Source organism: Trichosurus vulpecula, chromosome 2, assembly GCF_011100635.1.
Source record: "Trichosurus vulpecula isolate mTriVul1 chromosome 2, mTriVul1.pri, whole genome shotgun sequence".
NCBI lineage: Eukaryota > Metazoa > Chordata > Mammalia > Diprotodontia > Phalangeridae > Trichosurus > Trichosurus vulpecula.
The window spans coordinates 353,318,969-353,341,252 of record NC_050574.1 but is presented as its reverse complement, the minus strand read 5'-3'; the positions used below and the strand labels follow the sequence as shown (position 1 = coordinate 353,341,252).

General features: G+C 37.6%; 1 protein-coding gene across 1 annotated transcript in view; it reads right to left on the bottom strand.

The window, feature by feature from the left end:
• Positions 1-11,673: 11,673 nt before the first annotated feature.
• The window catches only part of IFT57 (intraflagellar transport 57), a 72,205-nt gene continuing 61,594 nt past the window's right edge, over positions 11,674-22,284 (bottom strand). Inside the window, exons 8-11 of the mRNA XM_036747832.1 lie at positions 21,737-21,868; positions 15,320-15,382; positions 13,026-13,092; positions 11,674-12,089 (exon numbers count right to left, since the gene is read on the bottom strand). Of these exons, the coding sequence (XP_036603727.1) occupies positions 11,911-12,089; positions 13,026-13,092; positions 15,320-15,382; positions 21,737-21,868 (441 nt within the window). The 3' untranslated portion in view covers positions 11,674-11,910. The remainder of the gene's footprint in view (positions 12,090-13,025; positions 13,093-15,319; positions 15,383-21,736; positions 21,869-22,284) is intronic.

Below are 22,284 nucleotides of genomic sequence, written 5' to 3'. Positions count from 1 at the left end.
CTGCTTATTGCCGTAAGGTAATCTTTTACATTTCCCTAATTGACTCACCAGACCACTCACCACAGTGGCTTTTCCAAACATTTTTATCCTTTCTCAAACCTCTCATGGTTCCCCTTTCTCCAACCTCTCCACTGAGAACTTTGCCTTATGTTTCACTGGAAAAAACTGAAGTTCCTCACCAAAAGCTTCCTCTTCTCTCCGTTTCCTTCCATTCACACCTTCCAAATTCCCTGTGTCACTACCTACTACTTCCGCTCATTTCTTATCAAGTGGTGACACTTTCTTTCCCTTGCCATGTAAAAGAGAGTCCATTTCATCCTGTCTTCTCCAGCAGACTGCCCCCTCTATCATCATCACTCTCTTACTTAGCCTCAATAGCTACTTGTCCAGTGACTCCTTCCTTACTGCCTACAAATAGGAATCTCTCATCCTCAAAAACCCCTCATCTCGCCTTCCTTTTGTGGTTAAATTGCTTGAGGCCATCTAGGTGCCTCCACTTCCTTTCCTTTCATTCTCTTAAATTTCTGCAGCCTGGCTTCCAACTGCAAGATTCAACCAAAACTGCTTTCCCAAAGTTAACAACCTCTTAAGTGACAAATTAGGTAGCTAGATGGTGCAGTGGATAGAGTACCAGGCTAGAGTCACAAAGACTCAGCTTTGTGAATTCAAATCTGGCCTCTGACATTGCCTAGTTGCGTGGTCCTAGGCATGTCACGAACTGCTTGCCTCAGTTTCGTCATCTGTAAAATGGGCTGGAGAAGGGAACAGCAAACCACTCTGGTATCTTTGCCAAGAAAATCCCAAATGCCTCAAAGTGTGGGATGTGACTGAAAAATGATTGAATAACAAATGATAAATCTAAAAGCATTTTTCTCAATTCTCATCCTTCTTGACATCTTTGTAGTCTCTGAGACTATCAATCACCTTCTTCTTTTCTTTTTTGGTAAACAGTATTTTATTTTTTCCAACGACAAGTAGAGATAGTTTTCAACATTTATTTTTCTGTAAGATTTTGAGTTTGAAATTTTTTCTTCCTCCCTCTCTCCTATCCCCCTCTCCCCAAGAGAGCAAACAATCTGATATAGGTTATATATGTGCAATCATGTAGACATATTTCCACATAAGTCATGTTGTGAAAGAAGAAACAGAACAAACCTCTTCTCCTTTTTCTCTAAGTTTTTGTGACCCTACTCTGGTTGGTTGCTTCTTCTCCCAGGTCATCCCCATTAGCTGTGGATGTCCCACAGGGCTCTCTCTAAGCCTTCTTCTCTTCCCCTCATATTGTTATTTGGTGATCTCATCTGCTCTCATGGATTCAGTTATTTCTATCATATCAGTATGTCTATGTAATATTAATCATCTCTATGTTGTTGATTCTCAAATTGACTTACTTAACCTAACCTCTCTGCTGACCTCCAGTATTGCATCTTCAACTGTTGATTAGACATCTCAAACTGCAATGTCCCAAAGACATCTTTAATACTACATGTCTCAAACTGAACTCATTATTTCCTCTCCCACCAAAATCTCCCTTCTTCCTAATTTCCCAATTACAGTTGAGAATATCACCATCCTCTTATTCAGCCAGGTTGGCAACCTAAGCATCATCCTTGCCTCCTCATTCTCTCTCAAACCCTCCTCCCCCAATCCAATCTATTCTAAGACCTGTTGTTTTGTAACACCTGTTATATACTCCCCCTTCTCTCTTTTGACACTGTCACCACCATGGTCCAGGCCCTCATTACCTCACACCTGGATAATCAAAAGAATCTGTCAGTTGGTCTCCCCGCCACAAATCTGTCCCCACTCCAGTCCATCTTTCACTCGGCTGTCACTGATCTTCCTAAATCACAAGTCTGACAATGTTACTACCCTACTCAATTCCTTATTACATTTAAAATCTGTTTTTTTCAACAAAATTTTCATTTAGATCCCTTCATAACCTGCCCTCTTCTCCCCACTCACCTCCTAGTTTTCTAACATCTTACACATACTTTGTGATCCACTGATAAAGGCCTCTTTGCTATACCTCACACAAGACACTCATCTCCAGACCCTAGGCATTTTCACAAACCTGGAATTCTTTCCCTGACCATCTCTACCTCCTGGCTTCTGTAGCTTCCCTGAAGTCAAAGCTAAAATCCTGTCTTGTAGAGGAATCCTTTCTAGATCCCCCTTAATTCTAGTGCCTTCTCGCAGTAGATTATCTGTTCATCTGCTTGTCTATGACCTAACCCTATCACTTGAGGATTATTCCCATCTCGCAGGGAGGAAGTAATTGGGAGGAGCTGAGGTGACTTTTAACCCACCTCCTTATTAAAATGTATACCAATCAGGATTGCCTTACCTTTGTTAGGGGCAGTCCAAATGATGTATGGTCAGGCCAATCAGAAGAAAAATACATCAGTCTTTGGTCATTGAAGCCATTGACCCAATTTACTGGTTACTATTAGCCTAACTAATAACTTGCTTAGGCTTAGAACCATGTCTCTCACTTTACATTAATTTTAAAAGGTAACAGTAGCTTGATTGTACGTAATTTTTTTGCATGTTGTCTCCCCTATCAGATTATGAGCTTCTAGAGGTCTAGACTGTTTTTTGTTTTTCTTTGTATCCTTAGAGCTTAGCATAATGCCTGGCACATAGAAGGTGCTTAATAAACATTTGTTGATTGACTAACTGGACTTCTTTTCCCTCATACAGAAAATGAGGGAAATAATCATTGTACACAAAATTAAACAGGGTCCTCTTACCTCTTCGGAGGATGTGGCCTGAGGTGAGCCGCAAATTAGGGAATATGAATGCCAGCATCATAAGCACATCTCCCTGGCTGCCAATGCAATTCAATCTAGCAAACAGGTATTAGAGATTCACCATGCAAAGGCTGCATGCTAAATGTTAGGGCTACAAAGACAAAGAAACAAATGGGTTCCTGCCCTTGTGGAATCTGCATGGAGGATTTAATATGAAAACAGACAAGTGTATGTGTAACATAAACAATGAAGAGCATAAGGAAAGGTTTTCCATATGTGATACATGAACTGAGCCCTGAATGAAGTTAGGGATTCTAAGAGGTGGAGGTGAGAAGGGGCATTATAGCTTTGGGGGAGTATATATTTTATCAAAGAGAAAACGGAGTCATGAGCAAGGGAATGACTTGTTTAGCTTTATTCTTTCAGAGGATCATTTTGGCAGCTTGAATGAGGATGACTGGAGTGAGGAGAGACTGGGGTCAGGGAAACCAATTAATTGGCTATTACAACAGTCTAAGCAAAAGGGCATGAACTTCAAGGAAAGCAAATTGTTTTGGGTAACAGAACATGGTAATACAAAGACAGTTTGTCAAAACCATCCACGTGTGTTAACGGTTTTAATGTTTAATACAAATGGACAGCAAGATATTCCTGGTGACTACTACAATAAAATTTCTAAGAAAAATAAAATAAAATTATGTTTGGTACATCTTTGCTAAGGAGAACTTTCAACTTGATAGTTGATTATGGTGCCTAGATTGTCCACTACTATTTTCTAACTCCCAGGGCTATTAATATCATTGATGGAAGAAGAAGTCAAGGCCCAATAGTGGGAAGAGTAGGAACTGCCACAGTGCCAGGAGGGAAGACAGACTGATGCAGGTGTCCAGAGTCCTCCATACTTCATTTGTGTTCCTGTCCTTATCATGTGTTTTCAACCTCTTTTCATACCTTTAGATACCATTCTAATTTTTTTCTTCAATGCCATCAATTTTCTGTTCTTTCTGGATACTTCTTCTAGATGCTCTCTTGGTTTTAGTTTCATTAAATAACTACAGAATACCAAGACTGAAGATAAAACACATTTCTGTAAAGTAATAAACAAATGAAAAATGACAACATTCTAAGTGACAAGAAGAAAGATGCTCATAGCTAGGAGAAACACTGAGACTGGAGAACCATTCTAAGGAAAACAAGTAGGGCTGAGATGCTGGGAATACTAATGATATATTGATAATATATGTAAATTGCTTTGTGAATCTTAAAGCGCTATGTAAATGTTAGCATTTTTATGTTGTCATTATCATCATACCTAGAGCTTGAACAATCCAATTTACTTACCCTACCAGGATCTTCAGGCCCAATTCTCATGAGTCTATATGATAGAGAGACCAGGTGGCTGGCTGTGACCCTCTGAGAGTCTCCTTAAAGAATTCACTTCATTTGAAAAAATAAAGCACAGGATCAAAAAGGCCTTCTCATGTTGTAGCCAGTGCATAATTTGTAAAATTTTAACTTGGATACCAATAGCAGAAGAACAAAATTATGATATTTGATATCTTGAGATTTTTTTAAAAGAAAATGTTGAGTTGTATGCTCAGTTCTTCAGAAATGCCTCCCCTTCAAAGATTCTTGTTCAAAAAGGAGGCTTGCTTTTATAATCAAGACTTGTCAAGAAAACACAAACTGTCTTCAAAGCCAGTTTTATCTTTTAAAATAATATTTTACCATTTTCTATGCTGGATTTTAGGGTTCATGATTTCGTTGTTAGTTCACTGAATTCAGAAAATAGCACAAGTCGATCAAAACGCAGGTTGCTGTTAGACCCTGAAATAGGGCGGTATATCGTATCTACTATAATAATATTGTCATACTTCAATGGAACAATGGGCTAAGTGGTTTGCCCAGGGTCACACAGCTATTAAGTGTCTATGGCTAGATTTGAATTCGGGTCTTCCTGACCCCAGGCCCAGCACTCAATCCACTGTGCCCCCTCGCTTACCTTAAGAGTTTTAATTCTTAATTACATTATTAAATACTGTACTTTGTCTTGAACAGGAGGACCTCCGTAATCTTAGTGCACTGGTACAAATGAGGGTAGCTGATACTACCTCTAATAAATCTTGTTTCATATGAAAACTGAATTATCCAATCCAATTAATTGGATAATTCAGATCTCCAAATCTGCCAAGTTAAAGTATTATGCATGGGGGCACTATTTTAGGGGGGAGGCAGCCAGGTGGCACAATGGATAGAGTTTTGGCCCTGTAGTCAGGAAGACTCCTCCTCCTGAGTTCAAATCCAGCCTCAAACATTTACTAGCCGTGTGACCCTGGGCAAGTCACGGAACCCTGTTTGCCTCAGTTTCCTTATCTGTCAAATAAACTTGAGACGGACATGGCAAACCACTCCAGTATCTTCGCCGAGAACACCCCAAATGGGTTCATGAAGAGTCAGGTACGAAGGAATACTGAGCAACATTCGACGAACGCCTGATTTAACAGATAATCTTTCTATTCTCTCATTTGCCTGCATTAAAAAAAAAATTCTCAAGGGAATCAATACTAACATTGTGCAACTTTAGGGTAGGCCTCCCTTTCCAACCAGGCCCCTATTCTCACCTCTGTAATTATAAGTAGAGAAAAATTCTGGGGCTATTTAATCTACCTGCTATCTCATGGTATATATTTTTTCTTTTCCTCTTCTTCCTGAGAAACAAATTAAATAAAAAGGCTCCCATCCCATTGCATTGATTGTTATCTTCTTGAGTAATGAAGTAATTTATACATAGTGATATATTTTTATCTGTTCTGTTGATCCTCAATGAGAGTTTGGAAGGAAGGTGGAATTCAGTATGCGGGGGAGGGTGAAAAATTAAATAATGAAAATAAAAGGAGAAAAAGGTTAAATAATGTGATAAAGAGGGGGAACCTGATTAATTACACATATTACTCCTACCGACTTGTCACCACCGTTGCTTTTCTCTAAACTTAGGGCATTCTCTACATCCAATAGAGAATCTAACACCCACAATAATATCTACCCATCCTAATACCTTTTATTTTGTTTCAGGGATGGCTGGCCAATTTGTTGCCAGTAGCCCTTCACCTGAAGAGTTTGTCATTTTTTCTTTTCCTTATGCAATTCCTCTTTATTATATATGAGTCAAGTACAAATTATGATAAGATATGGCTATTACCTGCTCCCCTACTTACTCTTGGGAACACCTACCCCTACATTAGGTAAAATGTCAAGTATCTTCTGGTGGCAACAGAAACTAGATGATACCTCTAATAAAATAATTTTCTCCACAAAATCTCATATAGCACTAAACAACTAAACATCAAAATTCAATATAGCTAGGACTTTTAAAAAATTTGTAATTTTAAAAATTTATATTTCTTCAAGAAAAATGAAAGGTAATTTCAGATAACTAGGAAGCAGAGAGAAGAGTCACTTTTTCTTCTTGGAGACAAAACTAATGCAACAGCATCCTCACGACCTCCTCAACTAGCTTTAAATAATAGGACCCTATGCTGATTACAAAGACCTATTCAATGCTCATATTACATTTTTTAAATTTTGACATATACATGGGAGACACATGCTTCTCAAAATCTGACATCTTCAATCTTTTAGCCAATTAATTGTATATCGTCTACTGTAAAATATCTCATTTGTGAAAACCCATCTGTTTCCTTCCAAGATCATAAATAGTAGGATCCCAGATTTAGAGCTCTCAGGGATTTTAGAAGCCATCCTAAAATGCTTTACCCCTTCATTTTTCAGGGAAGAAAACTGAGGCTCAGAGAGATTAAGGGACACGCCTAAGGTCATACAAAGTAGGTTGCACTCAATATATATGTGGATTATTCTCACAAGATTTTTATATGGCCAGGAAAAATGACCTGAAACATTGTAAGAACAGAGATAACACCTTGTTATCAAGAGAGGCTGAAGGGTACTTTTGGCCAAGACAAATGTCTGAATGGGCCTGGTCCCTGACAAAAAGCTGACAGTTGCTTTGGAATGAATAATGATCAAGAAATCCATTGAGAATTTACAGTTACTCCTTCCACCTCAGAACTGCACAAAGTCTGTGAAGGAAGCTAAGCCCACGGACAAAGGAAAGGGAAGCCCTCTGGCCAAGCAAATCGAGTGCATCATGAAGGCATCTGGAGTAAATGAGGTTCCGAGAAAGTCCCAGGGTGGTCTGAAAGCCCCAGTACAGAGACCCTGAAAGTCCTAGGGAGTGGCTGGAGGCAGCGGCACTCACACTTAGACAGAAAGCCTTTCCTGCTCCCCCTTAAATATAGTGCCTTCCCTGCAATGTCTATTTCCAATCTGTGCTCTATAGAGCTTGTTTGTACATAGTTGTTTTCATGCTGTCTCCTCTATTAGACTGTGAGCTCCTTGAGAGCAGAGACTGTTGTTTGCCTTTCTTTGTATCCCTAGAATTTAGCACAATCCTGGCATGTAGTAGACACTTAATGTTTTATTGAGTGACTGAGCTTATTATGCCCATGGTCTCTGAGGTCCCTAACACTCTGTTATGAGACACTGAGAGGGCCCCGAAGTTCCAACACTCTGAACTTCAAAAATAAATGGGCAGGGAGGAAAGGGGTATACTAACCCTGGGAGTTGGTCAGTTCATGATCCCAGGGACCCAGGGTGAGAACAAGCAGGGTGGACCATCTCACCCAAAAGTACAGTTGGCGGGGAGGGGCAGAGGTTTTTCCTGAAACAAAGGTCCAGTTCAGGAACTAAAGTTGGAGAGATGAGTAAATCAGAGAAAATACCAACCAGTATCAAAGATTATTGCAAATTTGGCGATTCCTCAAAAGGAGTAAACAACTCAACAGCTAGGCAGCTAGGTGGGGCAGTGAATCGAGTGCTGGGCCTAGAGTCAAGGAGACCTGAATTTAAAGCCAGCCTCAGACACTTAACCTCTGTGTGTCTCAGTTTCATCTGCTATAAAATGGAGATGATAACACCCAGGGTTGTTGTGAGGATCAAATGAGATAACTGTGAAACTTTGTGTATAGTGCCTGGCACATAGCATTAAATATTAGCTATTTTTATTATTATTAACTGCAAGCAGAGACACAAAAGAAAAATTAATTTTCCATGAGGACTACATAAATAACTACAATAAATTAAGTGAGATTTTAAAAAAATAGAAGCTCTAGAGGAAAGAATTAAAGAATGAGTATCTTAGAAGCCCCAAGAAATGGAATTCCTAAAAACTCAAATAGACCAAACAGAAATCAATGACTCCATGAGATAGCAAGAAATATTAGAACAAAATAAAATGACTGGAAAAAAAGAAAAAAAATATAAAATATCTGATTTAGAAAAGTGACCTGGAAAACAGTTGGAAAGAATTTAAGAAACAATGGGCTCCCTGAAAACCATGATTAAAAATAAAAATCCTGGACACTTTACCTCAAGGAATCATAAATGAAAATCTTCTAGATCTATTAAAACCAGTGGGCCAAATAAAGATAAAATGAATCTACCACCAGCTTCCTGAAAGAAACTCCAAAAGAGAAAAGCTCCAGAATAAACAACTAAAATCCAGAGCTTCCAAGAAAAAGAAAAAAATGTTGCAAATAGCTAAAAAAGAGTTTAAGTATCAAAGATCTAGAGTCAAGATCACATACCATCTGGCAGCTTCTATTAAAAATGAGAGATCTTGGAATATAATATTATAAAAGATACAAGGTAACAGACTTACAACCAAGAATAACTTACCCAGCAAAGCAAAGTATATAGCCTTACAAGGGGAAAAAATTAACTTTTATTAGAACAGAGAACTTTTAAGAGTTTCTGATGAGCTAAATACAAATTCTGAAATATAAACACAAGAATCTAGAGAAACCTAAAAAAGTAAATTTATTTGAACAACTGAAGAAGCACTAGGATGATTCAGTGCTAACAATTTAACAGGGAGAGAGAAGAAACAAACATCCCTTCAGAACCTTAAAGTCTTCAAAGGGTACTGAGGGAGTTAAATGAGATAAGCAAAGGACTTGGGGGGCAGCTGTTTAGTTATTTTTCAGTCATGTTCAATTCTTCATGACCCCATTTGGGGTTTTCTTGGCAGAGACACTGTCATTTCCTTCTCCAGCTCATTTTACAGATAAGGAAAAGGAGGCAAACTGGGTTAAATGACCTGCCCAGGGTCACACAGCTGTAAGTATCTGAGACTAGTTCTGAACTTAGGAAGATGGGATTTCCTGACTCCAGGCCAAGTGCTCTATCTACTGTACCACCTAGCTGCCCTACGTGGGGATAGATTGGTTCTATTCTAAATATCTGAAGATGGGAAAGAAAAGAGAATAAAAAGGACAGAGAAGTGTAGAAAGGAGGATGAAGGGGGTAGAACTTGTTGCTTCACATAAACGTTGTGTATAAGAGTACACACACACATGATGGGGTGAGGGAGTGGGTAGCAGATGCACCTAATACTTATCTGAAATAAAGGTAGGCTTCACACATACATAGACGCACACACAACACACATACACACACACACACACACACACTCCAACAGAAAAATGAACAGGGGAGGGAAGTTTTAAAGGATGGAACAGTCACAAACAAAAGAAATTTTCTGATTCTGAAGCAGGGAATTAAAAGGAGGAATAAAAAGAAAAGCAAAGAACTTGAATCTAAGATAGTGCCTTAGATAACCTCTTAGACAACTGGGAAATAGCTGAATAAATTATGGTATATGAATATAGTAGAATATTATTGCCCTGAAAGGAAAACATGGACAGGAATACTGCAGAGAAACACAACTTTGCGACACTTAACAATTCTGATCAATGCGATGACCAACCATATCTTGAGAAGACCTGCGATGAAGCCTATTTGTTACCTACCTTATGACAGGGGAGTGATGGACAGAAGATGCAGAAACATACATTTTTGGACATGACAACTATGTGGAATCATTTTGCTTGATGATGCTTGTTACATGTTTCTCCTCCTCTTTCAGTTTCCAATGGGTGTGTGTGTGTGTGTGTGTGTGTGTGTGTGTGTGTGTGAGAGAGAGAGAGAGAGAGAGAGAGAGAGGGAGAGAGAGAGAAAGGAATTAAGAAAAATGATAAAAATAAAATCATACCAACATTTTTAAAAACTGCACAGAAGAAAGTTAAGAAGAAACCACAGGAAAATAGGGCAGTTTTGAAAGTAATGTCTAGAATTTTATTATTTATTTTTTACAAAGCAAGCATTCTGAAATAAAGATGAACATACATAAGCTTCTTTTTACGTTCTGTGCATATGGAAATAATCTTTTTTTGGTGGTTAAATTCAGATTAAAAGGAAATTTTTTTAAGGAGAAAGGTTTAAAACAGGGAAAATATGCTTTCTAAATGTGTTTATCATTGTCACTGACAGAATCATTGATGGTGAAGTTCTCTAGACACTCCTATTTGTGGATGACATTGTGTTGACTATATCAAGCCTCAGAATATTGCAAAGTCTACAAAAAGAGATCCACAATAACTCTAGAGTTTGCCTTTCCACCCAGGAAAAACTATGTGGATGAAGAGTGGCTATTGTTCAGATTAAGTGATTTTTCTAAAACACAGGTCTGATCATGGCATCCTCCTACTCAATAAACTCCAGTGGCTCTATATTGCCTCCAGAATCAAACACAAAATGTTCTGTTTGGCATTGAAAGCCCTTCATAATCTAGCCCCCTCTTACTTTTTCAGTCTTTGTATACCTTACTCCCTGAAAAGTATTCTCTGATCCACTGAGATTGGCCCCCTAGCTGTTCATGAACAAGACCCTGCCTCTCTTTGCTCCTAGCATTTTCTCTGGCTCCCCCCAAATACTTCTCCCCCCTCCCCCTCCCCCCACACTTGAAATGTTCTCCCTCCTCTGCTCTAACTACTGACCTCTCTGGCTTTTTTTAAGTACCAACTAAAATCCCACCTTCTACAGGACTCTTTCAGCAACCCCTCTTAATTCCAGTGCCTTCCCACTCTTATTGCCTATATATCTTGTACAGAGTTTGCCTTAAATTTATCTGTTTGCTTGTTGTCTCCCCCATTAGACTGTAAGCTCCTTTTGTCTCTTTTTGTATCCCTAGCATTTAGCACATAGTAGAGGCTTAATAAATGTTTTTGAATTGAATTGAATATACAGTTGGATATGTAACGTACAGCATTTGTCTATATATACAGATATATACACACACATCATATAGATATACACACATATGTATACACACACGTGTATAAATTTCCACAGAAATTGAAAACAGACAATGAGTTGGGCCCAGAATTGAAAAGAGGGAAAAGAACAGGCTTGACTGCCTTTTAGAAACTGCAAAATTATTTTAATGATCTTAAGATTTCCTTTGAAACAAAAGGGCATCTAGATGGCACAATAAGTAGAAAGATGGATTCGGAGTCAGGAAGTCCTCAGACATTTACCAGTTGTGTGATGCTGGCCAAGTCATTTAACTGCTGTTTCAGTTTCATGTTCTGTAAAATAGGGATAATAACAGCGACTACTTCCCTTGCAGCAAATTTATATGATGGGGGTCAAGGGTCACATAGGATAAGTAGGCTGCTTTTTATATCATTGTAAGGAATTCTCGCATCATGAAATCACAGATGCACTGGAGTGTTTGAGTACATTTTGTGTTATAGTTATTTGTGTACCCTTATCTCCACAATTAGAGTTTAAGCTCCATGTAGTCAGAGAGAGATTTTATTTAGTTTTATATCCCTTCTCCTCAACCCCAACATGGTGCTCCCCATGGAACAGGTCTTTAGGAAATGTTCATTTAACTTATTACTTCTATTCCTGCTAAAGGTTTATGAGAAAAGCCCAGAACCAGCCATACCTCTACAGCTTTAGCATATGTTAACAAGAAACAAAGACAAGGCCACTAATAAGAATTTCTAATTATTTTATTAAAATTATATTCCATCTCAAAGTCGAATTCACCATCATACAATGTATGTGAATATATGTGTATATATGCATATATGTATATACACACACAAAAATAAGGTATCTTAGACATTCTGATAATATTCAGTGAAGCATAATAATTATTTTTTAAATTAAGCAATATGAAATATAATTGGACTTAAGAAAAAACGGAGCAGAGAACAAAGTACAATAAATTTTAATAAGAACCTATTGCAGATTCTGGAATGATTGTTGCATGCATATCCCTAGTCATATTTGACTTCTCCTTTAGTTTTGACTGGAGTAATGTGTGTTCCACTACACCAATTCTAATGTCCATTTGGACTGTTTCTTGCTTCAGTTTGGTTAAGCTCTGTTTAATCTTTACCAAAGGAGCTGTAAAACAAAAATAACATGGAATAAAACTGTACTTTTGGGGTGTTGGTCTACTGTTAGGTTTGCATAATAACAATTTAATCTTTGCCTTACACAAAAAAGAGAGATTAAAAAGTATAGCCAACAACTCACTGTTGTCACTTTTGCTGTGGCATTTTGGACATCTGTGACATTTTCCAAATCAGAAAAGACCTTCCTTTTGATGTACTGTGTCTGATCCTTTTTTTTTCTCTTCTAGGGAATAGGCTACTCTTGAGGGGTAAGGATGAATAAATAGGATTTTATGTGCCCCTTTTGAGTTATCACACATGGAAATGGGTGGAAACTAGAAGGAGAAAGCAGTGAAGGGCAGTTACCTTCCATGTAAGGGCAGTAGGGCTGCTATGGTGTGGTACAATGTGGAAAACATATGGGCCCATTTGGGAGAGCTTTGGGCAGTCTTAGGACTAGCTCACTGTGGGGCCTGATTTTTGGTGAATGTTCCCTCCTGCCCTTTCATGTGTACTGTGGGAAGAAGAGCAACGTAAGATCTCATTCCCACTCCTACTTTTGTGTCCATCTGTACAAAGAACCAATAATCTTCTGGCTGTACCTAGAATAAAAATCTATCTTTTACCATATGCTACTATTTTGTTTAATAAACTGCCTATTTATATACTTTTTGCTCTCTCTTTGACTTCATTAAAAAGACTAGAATAAAAAAATCAAAGCGAGTCAGTCAACAAGTTACTAGTGAACTGTGATCAGGAAAACAATGCTCTGAAAATTAGAAATCTCTTTTGTACTATGTATTTCATCTCCAACAAGTTAAACAACTAGTTCATGCAAAAATTATAATCATTATCTTAGTAATACTTTACTAACTCGATTTTTTATTTAGTAATCTTTCTTCTCTTTTATTGACATATTTTTTCCTTAAAATGAGCATATACTTACCACCATCAGTCATGCTGCTGCCCTTTTCTTCCATTTCCTGTTTTACCTTTTCTAATTCTTCTGTAATCTTAAATTGAAGGGAAAAAGGCTTTCATGAGCTCTGTATCTTTAATGACCATTTAAATATTCTGAATGCTTATGGTAGGAGGCAAAAATCGAGTTAGTTTATTAAGAATGAGTAATCTGGTCATGATTCCAGTAATAAAAAAGAACTATGCACATACTCAGCGTGGTGACCTTTGGTTCACCTCCTTTGGGATATCCTGCGTGGGAGTGGTAACAGCCCTAGCCCCATGTCATTTTGGGGATCTTTCCCATTGTACAATCTTGCAGTTGCCTAATTAGCATATCAAGACTGAGTCCTATGCCCTTTTACATCAATCAATGGTATCTCTTAATCCCCTACCTCGGTAGAGATGATTTAGTATCAGGCCCTGGCTACACAGAGAAAGAAGGAACTTTCAGGAGTCCCGTATATTCCTTATAGGAGTCCCTCCACCATCCCTATGGCCGAAACTTTCCACCTGAGGGCAACACATTCTCTGGTGTCCCTTCCCTTGTCTGCGCTACTTCTCTTGGTATATGCTGAACCAACCTGCTTCCTGCCAAGACCCTCACGGAAAATCCCCTGGATATGGCCATCCTTTTGCCCTGTGCTATGCAGTCCCTGTCCAACTCACTCCCCTCCCCCACCTACTTAGTAGAGCCGCTAAAGGACAGGACACACAGTTACACAGATTTTTCATCTTCAAAGAATTTTACATTAGCATTAGCATTCACTAAATTAGTTTCTCATTCACTTTTCCAAGCTACAAGATGGTAGTGTCTATCTACTAAAATTTAGGAACTAGGCGTTCAAGATGTGACTGACATATGTATATCCTATCTAACAATCAGTTATTAATTTAAACAGTATAAACATCTAAGGAGGTCTGGGATTCCTAAAAGCCTCATATTTATCTTTTCAGTGTTGAGATTATGAGAAAAAAGATCTTCTTTTCCCCCTTAGTTTGGTATCGTATGAAAAAAAAAAAACCAAAAAATTTATGTACATTGTGGCAAAATGATAAAAGAAAAGCTTAGCAAAACATTGCCTGCTAAAACAAATACTGTTTAGAATTCTGTAATATTAAAATGAAAAAATATGCTTTTAAGCTGTATCTCGTTTTGAGACCTTATCTACAAGCCTACATCTGGACTGCATTATTTCTGTCTATTATCAGCAGTAACATAAACTTCCATTAGAAAATGTGGCCAATTACTTATTTGTTAATTATGAAAAATGTCTGATATAATCTAGACATAATTATTGCAACTTAATAAGTATTATTTTGTCATATTTTAGGATAAATAAAATACTCCCAAGGCATATAATACTCATTCAAATAATCAAGTTAATTTTTTCATATACCTTAAAGTTACAGTTGGGAAAACTACCTCTTCTAGAAAATTAAATGATTCCCTGGAATCCTTAAATTGTTGATTTCCCTAACATATCTGAGCATTTTTTCCCAGAGAATGTTTTATCTGATTGGGTGCACCACAGAATTAGATTCATAGTGTTTCTAATGCTATATATCAAAATACTCTAAAACCATTAGCAATTTTTTCCTCATTTTTCCCAGAGGTAGGTTTAACCCTATTAAGAAGTATAGTTTATGAAATATCACTGGATTGAGAATAAAGAAAATATGGGGTTTAGTCCCAAGATGTCCACTGATCTTGGTAAATTTAAATTTACTGTTTCGGGTTTTTCACTAAAAAATGGGAAATAGAATCTAGAACCCCCTCAGTTCTAAGAACCTAAAAATGAATTAAACAATAGGTGTGAATGGCATAAAACCCTCCGAAGGAAGTTACTATATTAATATCTCTCTTCTCTACTTTATGGATGGTGAAACAGATGAAAATAGATTAAGTAAAAATCCTAGATCGCAGAAGGAATGAATGGCTATTAAAAACATTGCTTACATGGTATAGAATTCTAGACTAGTGTTCTACTTCTTATGCTATATATTTCTCCTAGTTCTGATGTAGTATGTTATGATTTATGCAATTAGAGAGTTAACCAGATAATGAGCAAGAATTTTCAATTAGAAAATTAAAGGTTTTTCTTCTATAGAAGATTATTAAAAGTCACAGGACATTTATATAATTAAAAATGGCTGCAGAAACATTAACCAATGCAGAAAGCAAGTATTTATGCCCATGGCATGACTTTCACACAACTTCAAACAGCATCTGAAAGCCTAGGTAACTGTAGGATCAATATATTAGGAGCGCTGTCTATGTACCTCAGAAAGAATTCTAGTTCTTTCGGTTACTCCTCCATTTCCTTGCTGGTATCTTTCCCTCGCCTGAAAAAGAAGACATTTAATTTAGTCACACGTCCAAAATAGAAGCACAAGATTACTTAAATACGGCCACTTTGCAGTTGCCATTTCTGCATATCATTACATGACAAAAGCCCCTTTTTTTGGTGGAAATGTTTGTGAAAAGCAATAATTAAGTGCAGCTATTTTACATGGTTGATGAACACTACGTCCATTAGACATACATCCGAACTACATACAGTACGATAAGATTACAACATCATTATTTCAGGATTTTGACTGTACAACTCGCAAAAGCATTGTTCAATGTAAAAACCATTTCCTATAATTCTTAAGCAGTATGGGAGAATGGTTTGTGTTCACTCTGATCTGCACAGCAAGCAGGGAGAGCTAGTTCTAAAAATCAATTAGAATAGATCATCATGATCAGCATTTTACCAGCTTTAACTAACAGGACGACTGTAATCAGTTTGTATATAATTTTAGGGAAGAAATGTTAAGAAAAATAGTTAATATTAATGTTTGACAGTTACAGAATGGTTTTAATCTATTTCCAAAGCATTTTTGAAGAAATAACAATACACTTAAGTATACAACATGTGGTTAATCAGGTAGCAAGAACATGGAAATTGTCTCAAGTAAAAAGCACTATCTGCTTTGTCTTTATGTGGGGAACTCCTGAAGATGACCGCAGTGGCTTTGTTTTTTTCCTATTTAACAAAATTCCTTACCTTTTCTCCCTTCTCTACTTTCACTGGGTACAAGTACCTGCTAAAGTTGGAAATATACATTTTATTTATTTATGTATTTACCATCATTCTACTCCAGTTTCAGCAAAGCAGAGAGATAAGCCCCACACTGAACCCTTTTCACCCCAACTTTTAGAAGAACTGCTACTACAAAATTCTGCCAATCTTCTTTAAACTGCGGACTTTAAAATAATTTTTATTTAATTAACTGATGTGTCTTGGATTTGTTTTGTTTGGTCATTTTTTAGTCGTGCCTGACTATTTGTGACCCCTTTTGGTGTTTTCTTGGGAAAGATACTGGAGTGGTTTACCATTTCATTCTCTAGTTCATTTAACAGATGAGAAAAACTGAGGCAAAGAGGGTTATAAGTGACTTGTCCAGGGTCACAGAGCTAAGTAAGCATCTTGAGGCTGGATTTGAACTCAGGTCTTCCTGACTCCAGGCCCAGCACTCTATCCATTACACCACCCTACCACCCACCTGGCTGCCCCTAGCTGTTTTGGATTTAGTCTTGCTTTTGTGCCATTTATTTTGTTGTTGTAAGGTATTAAGGTAAAAAGTGTCTTCGTCCTTTTCTTCAACCCTTCTTCAGTGGCTCTAAGACCTCACTGGTATAGATACTCATCTCACTGGGGCAGATTCAAACATCTCCATGTCTTCTCATTCTTCCCAATTTTTTCCACTGCTTTCTGTAAACCTTCTATACAGTGTCTATCCAATGTTTTAGATACCAATGTAGCACTCAGGTCTGTCCATCTGTTATCTGTCACTCTTAATACATAACCAACCCATTTTCTCTTCTAGTAATACATATTCTTGACAATGACTATTACGCTGCCTTTATTCTGAGCCAAATGCCTCTCCATTTAATACCTTTTTGTGACTGTCACATAACATCACTGCATCATATTGAGCTTGCAACTCATTAAAACCCTCAGGTCTTTTTCAAACAAACTGTTGCCTGGCTGAGCCTCCCTTATATTTGTGAAGTGGATATTCTGAATCCAATATAGGCTCTACTAAATTTCAACTAATAATAAGATTTATCTAATTGTCCTAATTTCTTAATTGCTTTTTAGTTCCTGATTCTATGATACAATGCACTAGTGACCTCTCCCATTTTGTGTCTTCTGAAAATATAATAAACATGTCATCTAAGCCTTCATTTAAGGCACTGGTAAAAATGTTGAAAAGCAGAGGGCCAAAGACAGGTATTCTAACAAGCTGTCATGAACCCACTACTCTTTGAGTTCAGTCATTCAGTTAAGTTCTGACTCATCTCCCCAAGGAGAGTATGACAAGACTTTGTTGAATGCTTTGCTGAAATCTAGGTAAACTATATCTATATCTTACATTCCCCTGATCTACCAGTATAGAAACTCTCAAAAAAGGAAATGACAGTAGTCTACCACAACCTGTCACGGATAAAAATATGTTGCTTTTTCTTTCTAAATGCTTACAAACCATTTCTTTAATAATAAGTTGTAGAATCTAGCGAGGAAATCAGTCCAATTTACTGGCCAGAAGTTAACAGACTCTGATATCTTCACTTTTTAAATAACAAGGACAATCACCAGTCCTTCTCCAGCCCTATGGTACCTTTCCTACTCTCAAAAGTCCTTTAAAGGTCACTGATAGAGGCTCATTAATGGCATCCTCTAATTCTTTCAATAACTAATCATCTGGCTTTGTATATTTTGATTGCCAGACACTGCCCACTTACCTTGGGGTTTACTGGATTCCTTCCTTCCTTCCTTCCTTCCTTCCTTCCTTCCTTCCTTCCTTCCTTCCTCCTTCCCTCCCTCCCTCTCTCTCTTTCTTTCTTTCTTCTTTCACAAAACCTTAAACCCAATTCACTCTGAAGCTCATAGGTTGGACCACAATAGGTCCCTGCCCAAGCTCCACTTAATGGCTGTATTTTGGGCCCTTCTGGCTTACAGTGAATGCCAATGGTAACTTTCTCTTTGGAACAGCAACCCTGAGGGTCTTCCCCTCCCAGCTTAATTTTTTTTTCTTTTTTTCTAATTAAAGGGGCCATCCCTTGACTCACTTCTTAAAGAGGCCTATTAACTGAAGCATAACTCTAAGTGAGTACATGAAAAGGCCTGAGCCTAAAAGGGCCAGGGTCTCCCATTGCATCCTGGGCCACCTCCAGTCATCCTGATGAATACTTGGCCACTGGACCCAGATGGTTTTGGAGGAGAAAGTGAGGCTGATGATCTTGTACGGCCCTTCCTCACTTAAATCAAAGTCAACTGCCAGTCATGTCATCATTTCCCTGATGCCATGGTTGTCTTTGAAAAGGAAGGACAAACACAATCTGGCTTTGGTGACTTGAACTCACCAACAGCAGCTAGATGCTCCTATTCTCTCATCTTTGACCAACTCTCTATTAACTCTTTTATTTTGTACTGCTTGGCCCAAATTTCTTTGGCAGAGAAAACAGAAACAAAGTAAGACCTGAATAGTTCTATTTTTTTCCTTTTAATCTGTTATGTTATTCATGTTAGAAATATTCTATTTCTCCTCATAGGCTTTTTTGTTGCTGTTGTCCTTAACATTCACCATCAACCTCAGCTCATTCTGAGCTTTAGCATTTCTGTTACTATTCTTTTTTTTTTACTATTCTTTTAAGACATGCTATTCTTATGTATTCATCTTCCATTAATTTTCTTGACTCAATCTTTTAGTCAGGTCTTTTAAAAATCTAAATTAGTTGATGAATCCCTTCTGTCTCCTCTTTGGTTTCTTTATGTGGATAACTCTTTTCTTCTTTATTGTAATTGTTTTTATGTCTTCAGAATTCTATTCAAGGGCTTTCCGTCCTATAGAGGATTTACTTCTCTTACAGAATTTTAGGCCATGGGAGCCTAACTACCCACTTCTGAACTTTGAAATCCAGTCTCTCCAAAGCTGGGATGCATGTCAGACCATGTCTGGCTTTCTTCTCCTCCCCTCAACCCAACACAAATAACAAGATGGAATGGTCACTTTCCCAAAAGGTCCCTATTATTTCTACTTCAATAACCAGTTTCTTCTTACTGGTCAAAATCAGGTAACAAAATAGGTCCCTCTATTTTCTCTGTCTTTTGAAGAATATTACCATTAACTTGACTTAGCTGCTCTGATTTGAAGAGAGAAAGCTCTACCAGATGACCAGATAATTTTATCCCCACTTACAGTTTAAAGTCTTTTGAATCAGATTTGCAAGACTCCAGGCAAGAATATTTTTACCAGCCCTCACTAGGTGCCCTCCATCTCTGGCCAAGAGCCTATTGTTTCTGTACTTGAAGACATGGTCCAGAAATCCAAATCCTGTTCTCACATACTATCTTCTTACTCAGCTGTTCACTTTGCAAATCTGTTTTCCTTTCCAAAATCCCTCCCTTCAATTGGCAGGAGTGATAAAAACACCACCTGTGCCCTAAAGGTTTCCAATTTTTTGCCCAGAACTTTGTAATTCCTAGCAAAGCTTACTTCGTTCCTTATGGAGGTATCATCTGTCCTTTTCTGAATCACCAGAAATAGGTAGTGATTGTCAGGTTTAAAACCTCTCAGTTACATGAATGTGAAAATGTGGCATGTTGGAGAAAACTACCCTGCCTGTTCCCTGCTTATGTTTCCTTCAAGGATGCCTTCAATGTATACAAAGATCAGTCTCAGAAAGATTTTATAAAGATGAAAAAAGCAGATATATGGTTCCATAGCTATAGATATTTTTAGTTGCCTTTTTTGGGGTAATATTGCTTGTAATTTTTTCCATTCTTTCAGGTTCTTGTCTTCTTTGGGATAGCTTGAAAATTGATCTCAGTACTTTAAACATTGTATCACTGGTAGGATGAATCTCTTCTGCACTTCTTTATTTAGCAAAGTCTAGCCATTTTTCTTTATCTTAGTAAGTACATTCTTGCTTCCTCTTCTTATACTGGGTAGTAAGATGGTAAAGTCAAATGTGCAAATGTGGTGGTTCTGTTATTATCAATTAGACTAGATTGAGTCTTTGCTTGCTTTAGAAATGCTGGCAGATGTTCCACTTCACATCTCTTTTCTGTCTTTTCAGTTTCATTTATAAATGTTCTCGGTATGATCTGGCTTAGCTGGGTCTCATTCCAAGATCACTCTGGAAGCTCATTTTCCCTTCAAAGACCTTTCACTGTCCTGTAAGGTGTCAGATTTACCATAATATTTCGTAATATTTTATAGATGAGTTTGTGTTCTAAGCCAATGGTGTCAAACTCAAATAGAAATGGGGGCCACTAACCCTACATAAAGATCCCTGTGGGCCGCATATTAAGAATCACATACTAATATTACATGGGTTTTTTCTTATTTTTGTTTTGATATTTCCCAATTATGTTTTAACCTGGTTTGGGCTGCACTTGGGAGTGACGTGGGCCCCACATGGCCAGTAGGCTGCCTGACTGAGACCTCTGCTCTAAACTGCTATTGCCTTTGTTTGCCCTCTATTTCTGCTTGATAAGAAGATCAAAGGCTTGTTAGTTGAAGTGTTTTCTATGGTTTTTTCATGTTCAACTGGCAACCAACTTAGGTTCATTAAACTTTTTTATAAAATTTTAATACTGGTCAAAATCTTTTGTCATTCTCTTCTTCCATAACGTTTTGTAAATGATCTGATACTATACCTTGTCTTTTGCTGCTATATCTCCCACTGTGCTTGTTAGGAGACCTAGTGCTTGTTAGGTGTTCCAAGGTGTTCCAAGTATTTTTGATTTCCTTGTTGTGGTGACTGTTTTGCATGGCTAAACTTTTCTAAGAAATGGTGATAATAATTGTCTAAGAAACGATGATAATTAGTTTTGTCTATTTCCCATTTTTTCTCTCTGGGCCAACAGTTTATTAAACAGGGTGGGTTGTAGGTGCTCTAATTAGGCATACTTGTCTTCTCATCTTTATCATTTCTTTTCATTTACTTTTAATTTTGCTCTATGTAGTTGATGATTTGATTATACCAAAACAGCCAATTCTGAGATGACTTCCTTTTTGGTCCTTAGGTGTTTCTGGTCTATTAAGAGTCAATTTAAATTTTTTATTATGTTGTTTGGCACTGCACATCGTTGGGGCTTAAGACTATATGACGAACTGAACTGAACTAAATGATGCATGGATAGGAGGAGCCTTCTGAATCATCTGTAAGCCTTTAATTTCTTTTGTTTCTTGATTCCTAAGTATATTTCCCAACATTACTTTTGCCATTCTCTACTGTGCACCAACCTTTATGTTACCATCACCCAATATTAAAGGAAAACAAGGAAATGCATTTTATCCTTTTTTCTTCTGTTCACAAAGCAAGTTAATGGAAGACTTGGAACCTGAACAAGAGAGTGCCCTGTCCTGAAGTTTGCTGCTCTAGATCATGTTCTTAGATCTCTATTTCATATGGATATTACTTCAAGGACCTCCAACCAGAAGATGGGTCTTTAAAGAGGAAATTAGCATAACTGACAAACTGGATAATTAGGTCCGCTGCCTATTTAGCTTCCAGGATTACCAATTGAATGAATATGTCGCTACTGTAAAGAACTTCAAGTTTCTTAAGAGAAAGGTGTTAAGCTAATGCCAAGGATCAGGATCATTAACCAGAAGTCCTGAGAGTCATTCTCAAGTTACCTCACTCAGCTGGGCTTGAGCAGCACGATACTCTTGAACCAAGTGCTCAAGCTGATTGTTGATGTATTTTTCTCGGCTGCTGATCTTTTCCAGGGTCCTGCTGATTTCGTTATGGAGTTTGTCCAAAAATCCCTAGAAATTTCATGGGATTTTCAGTAAGAAAGAGCCTTCACAAAAACCTTGTTCAGAAATCCAAATGAAATATGTTTATCATTCCATAATCCTAACGCTGCTCAACTGCTCTAAAGACATGTATGAAAAATATTTCTGAAATTTTTGGTTATGAAAAGTTTAGTAAAGATATTTTAGGCATATTTTGCAGACTGTGAAAAAGCACCTACGTTTATGTATAAGTCAACGCATTTTTCTGTCTCGATGTATGTCTGAAATGTGCATATGTATTATTAACCTTGTATAGAGTTGCAATGGAAATATGTAGAATGAATATGTCCAAACTAGGGCTTAAAGAAAGTTCCCTCAGCGGAGGAGTGATTTTCCATCCCCAGAGCTCCTACTGTTCTATTATTTCTCATCCCCTCCTTTCCCAG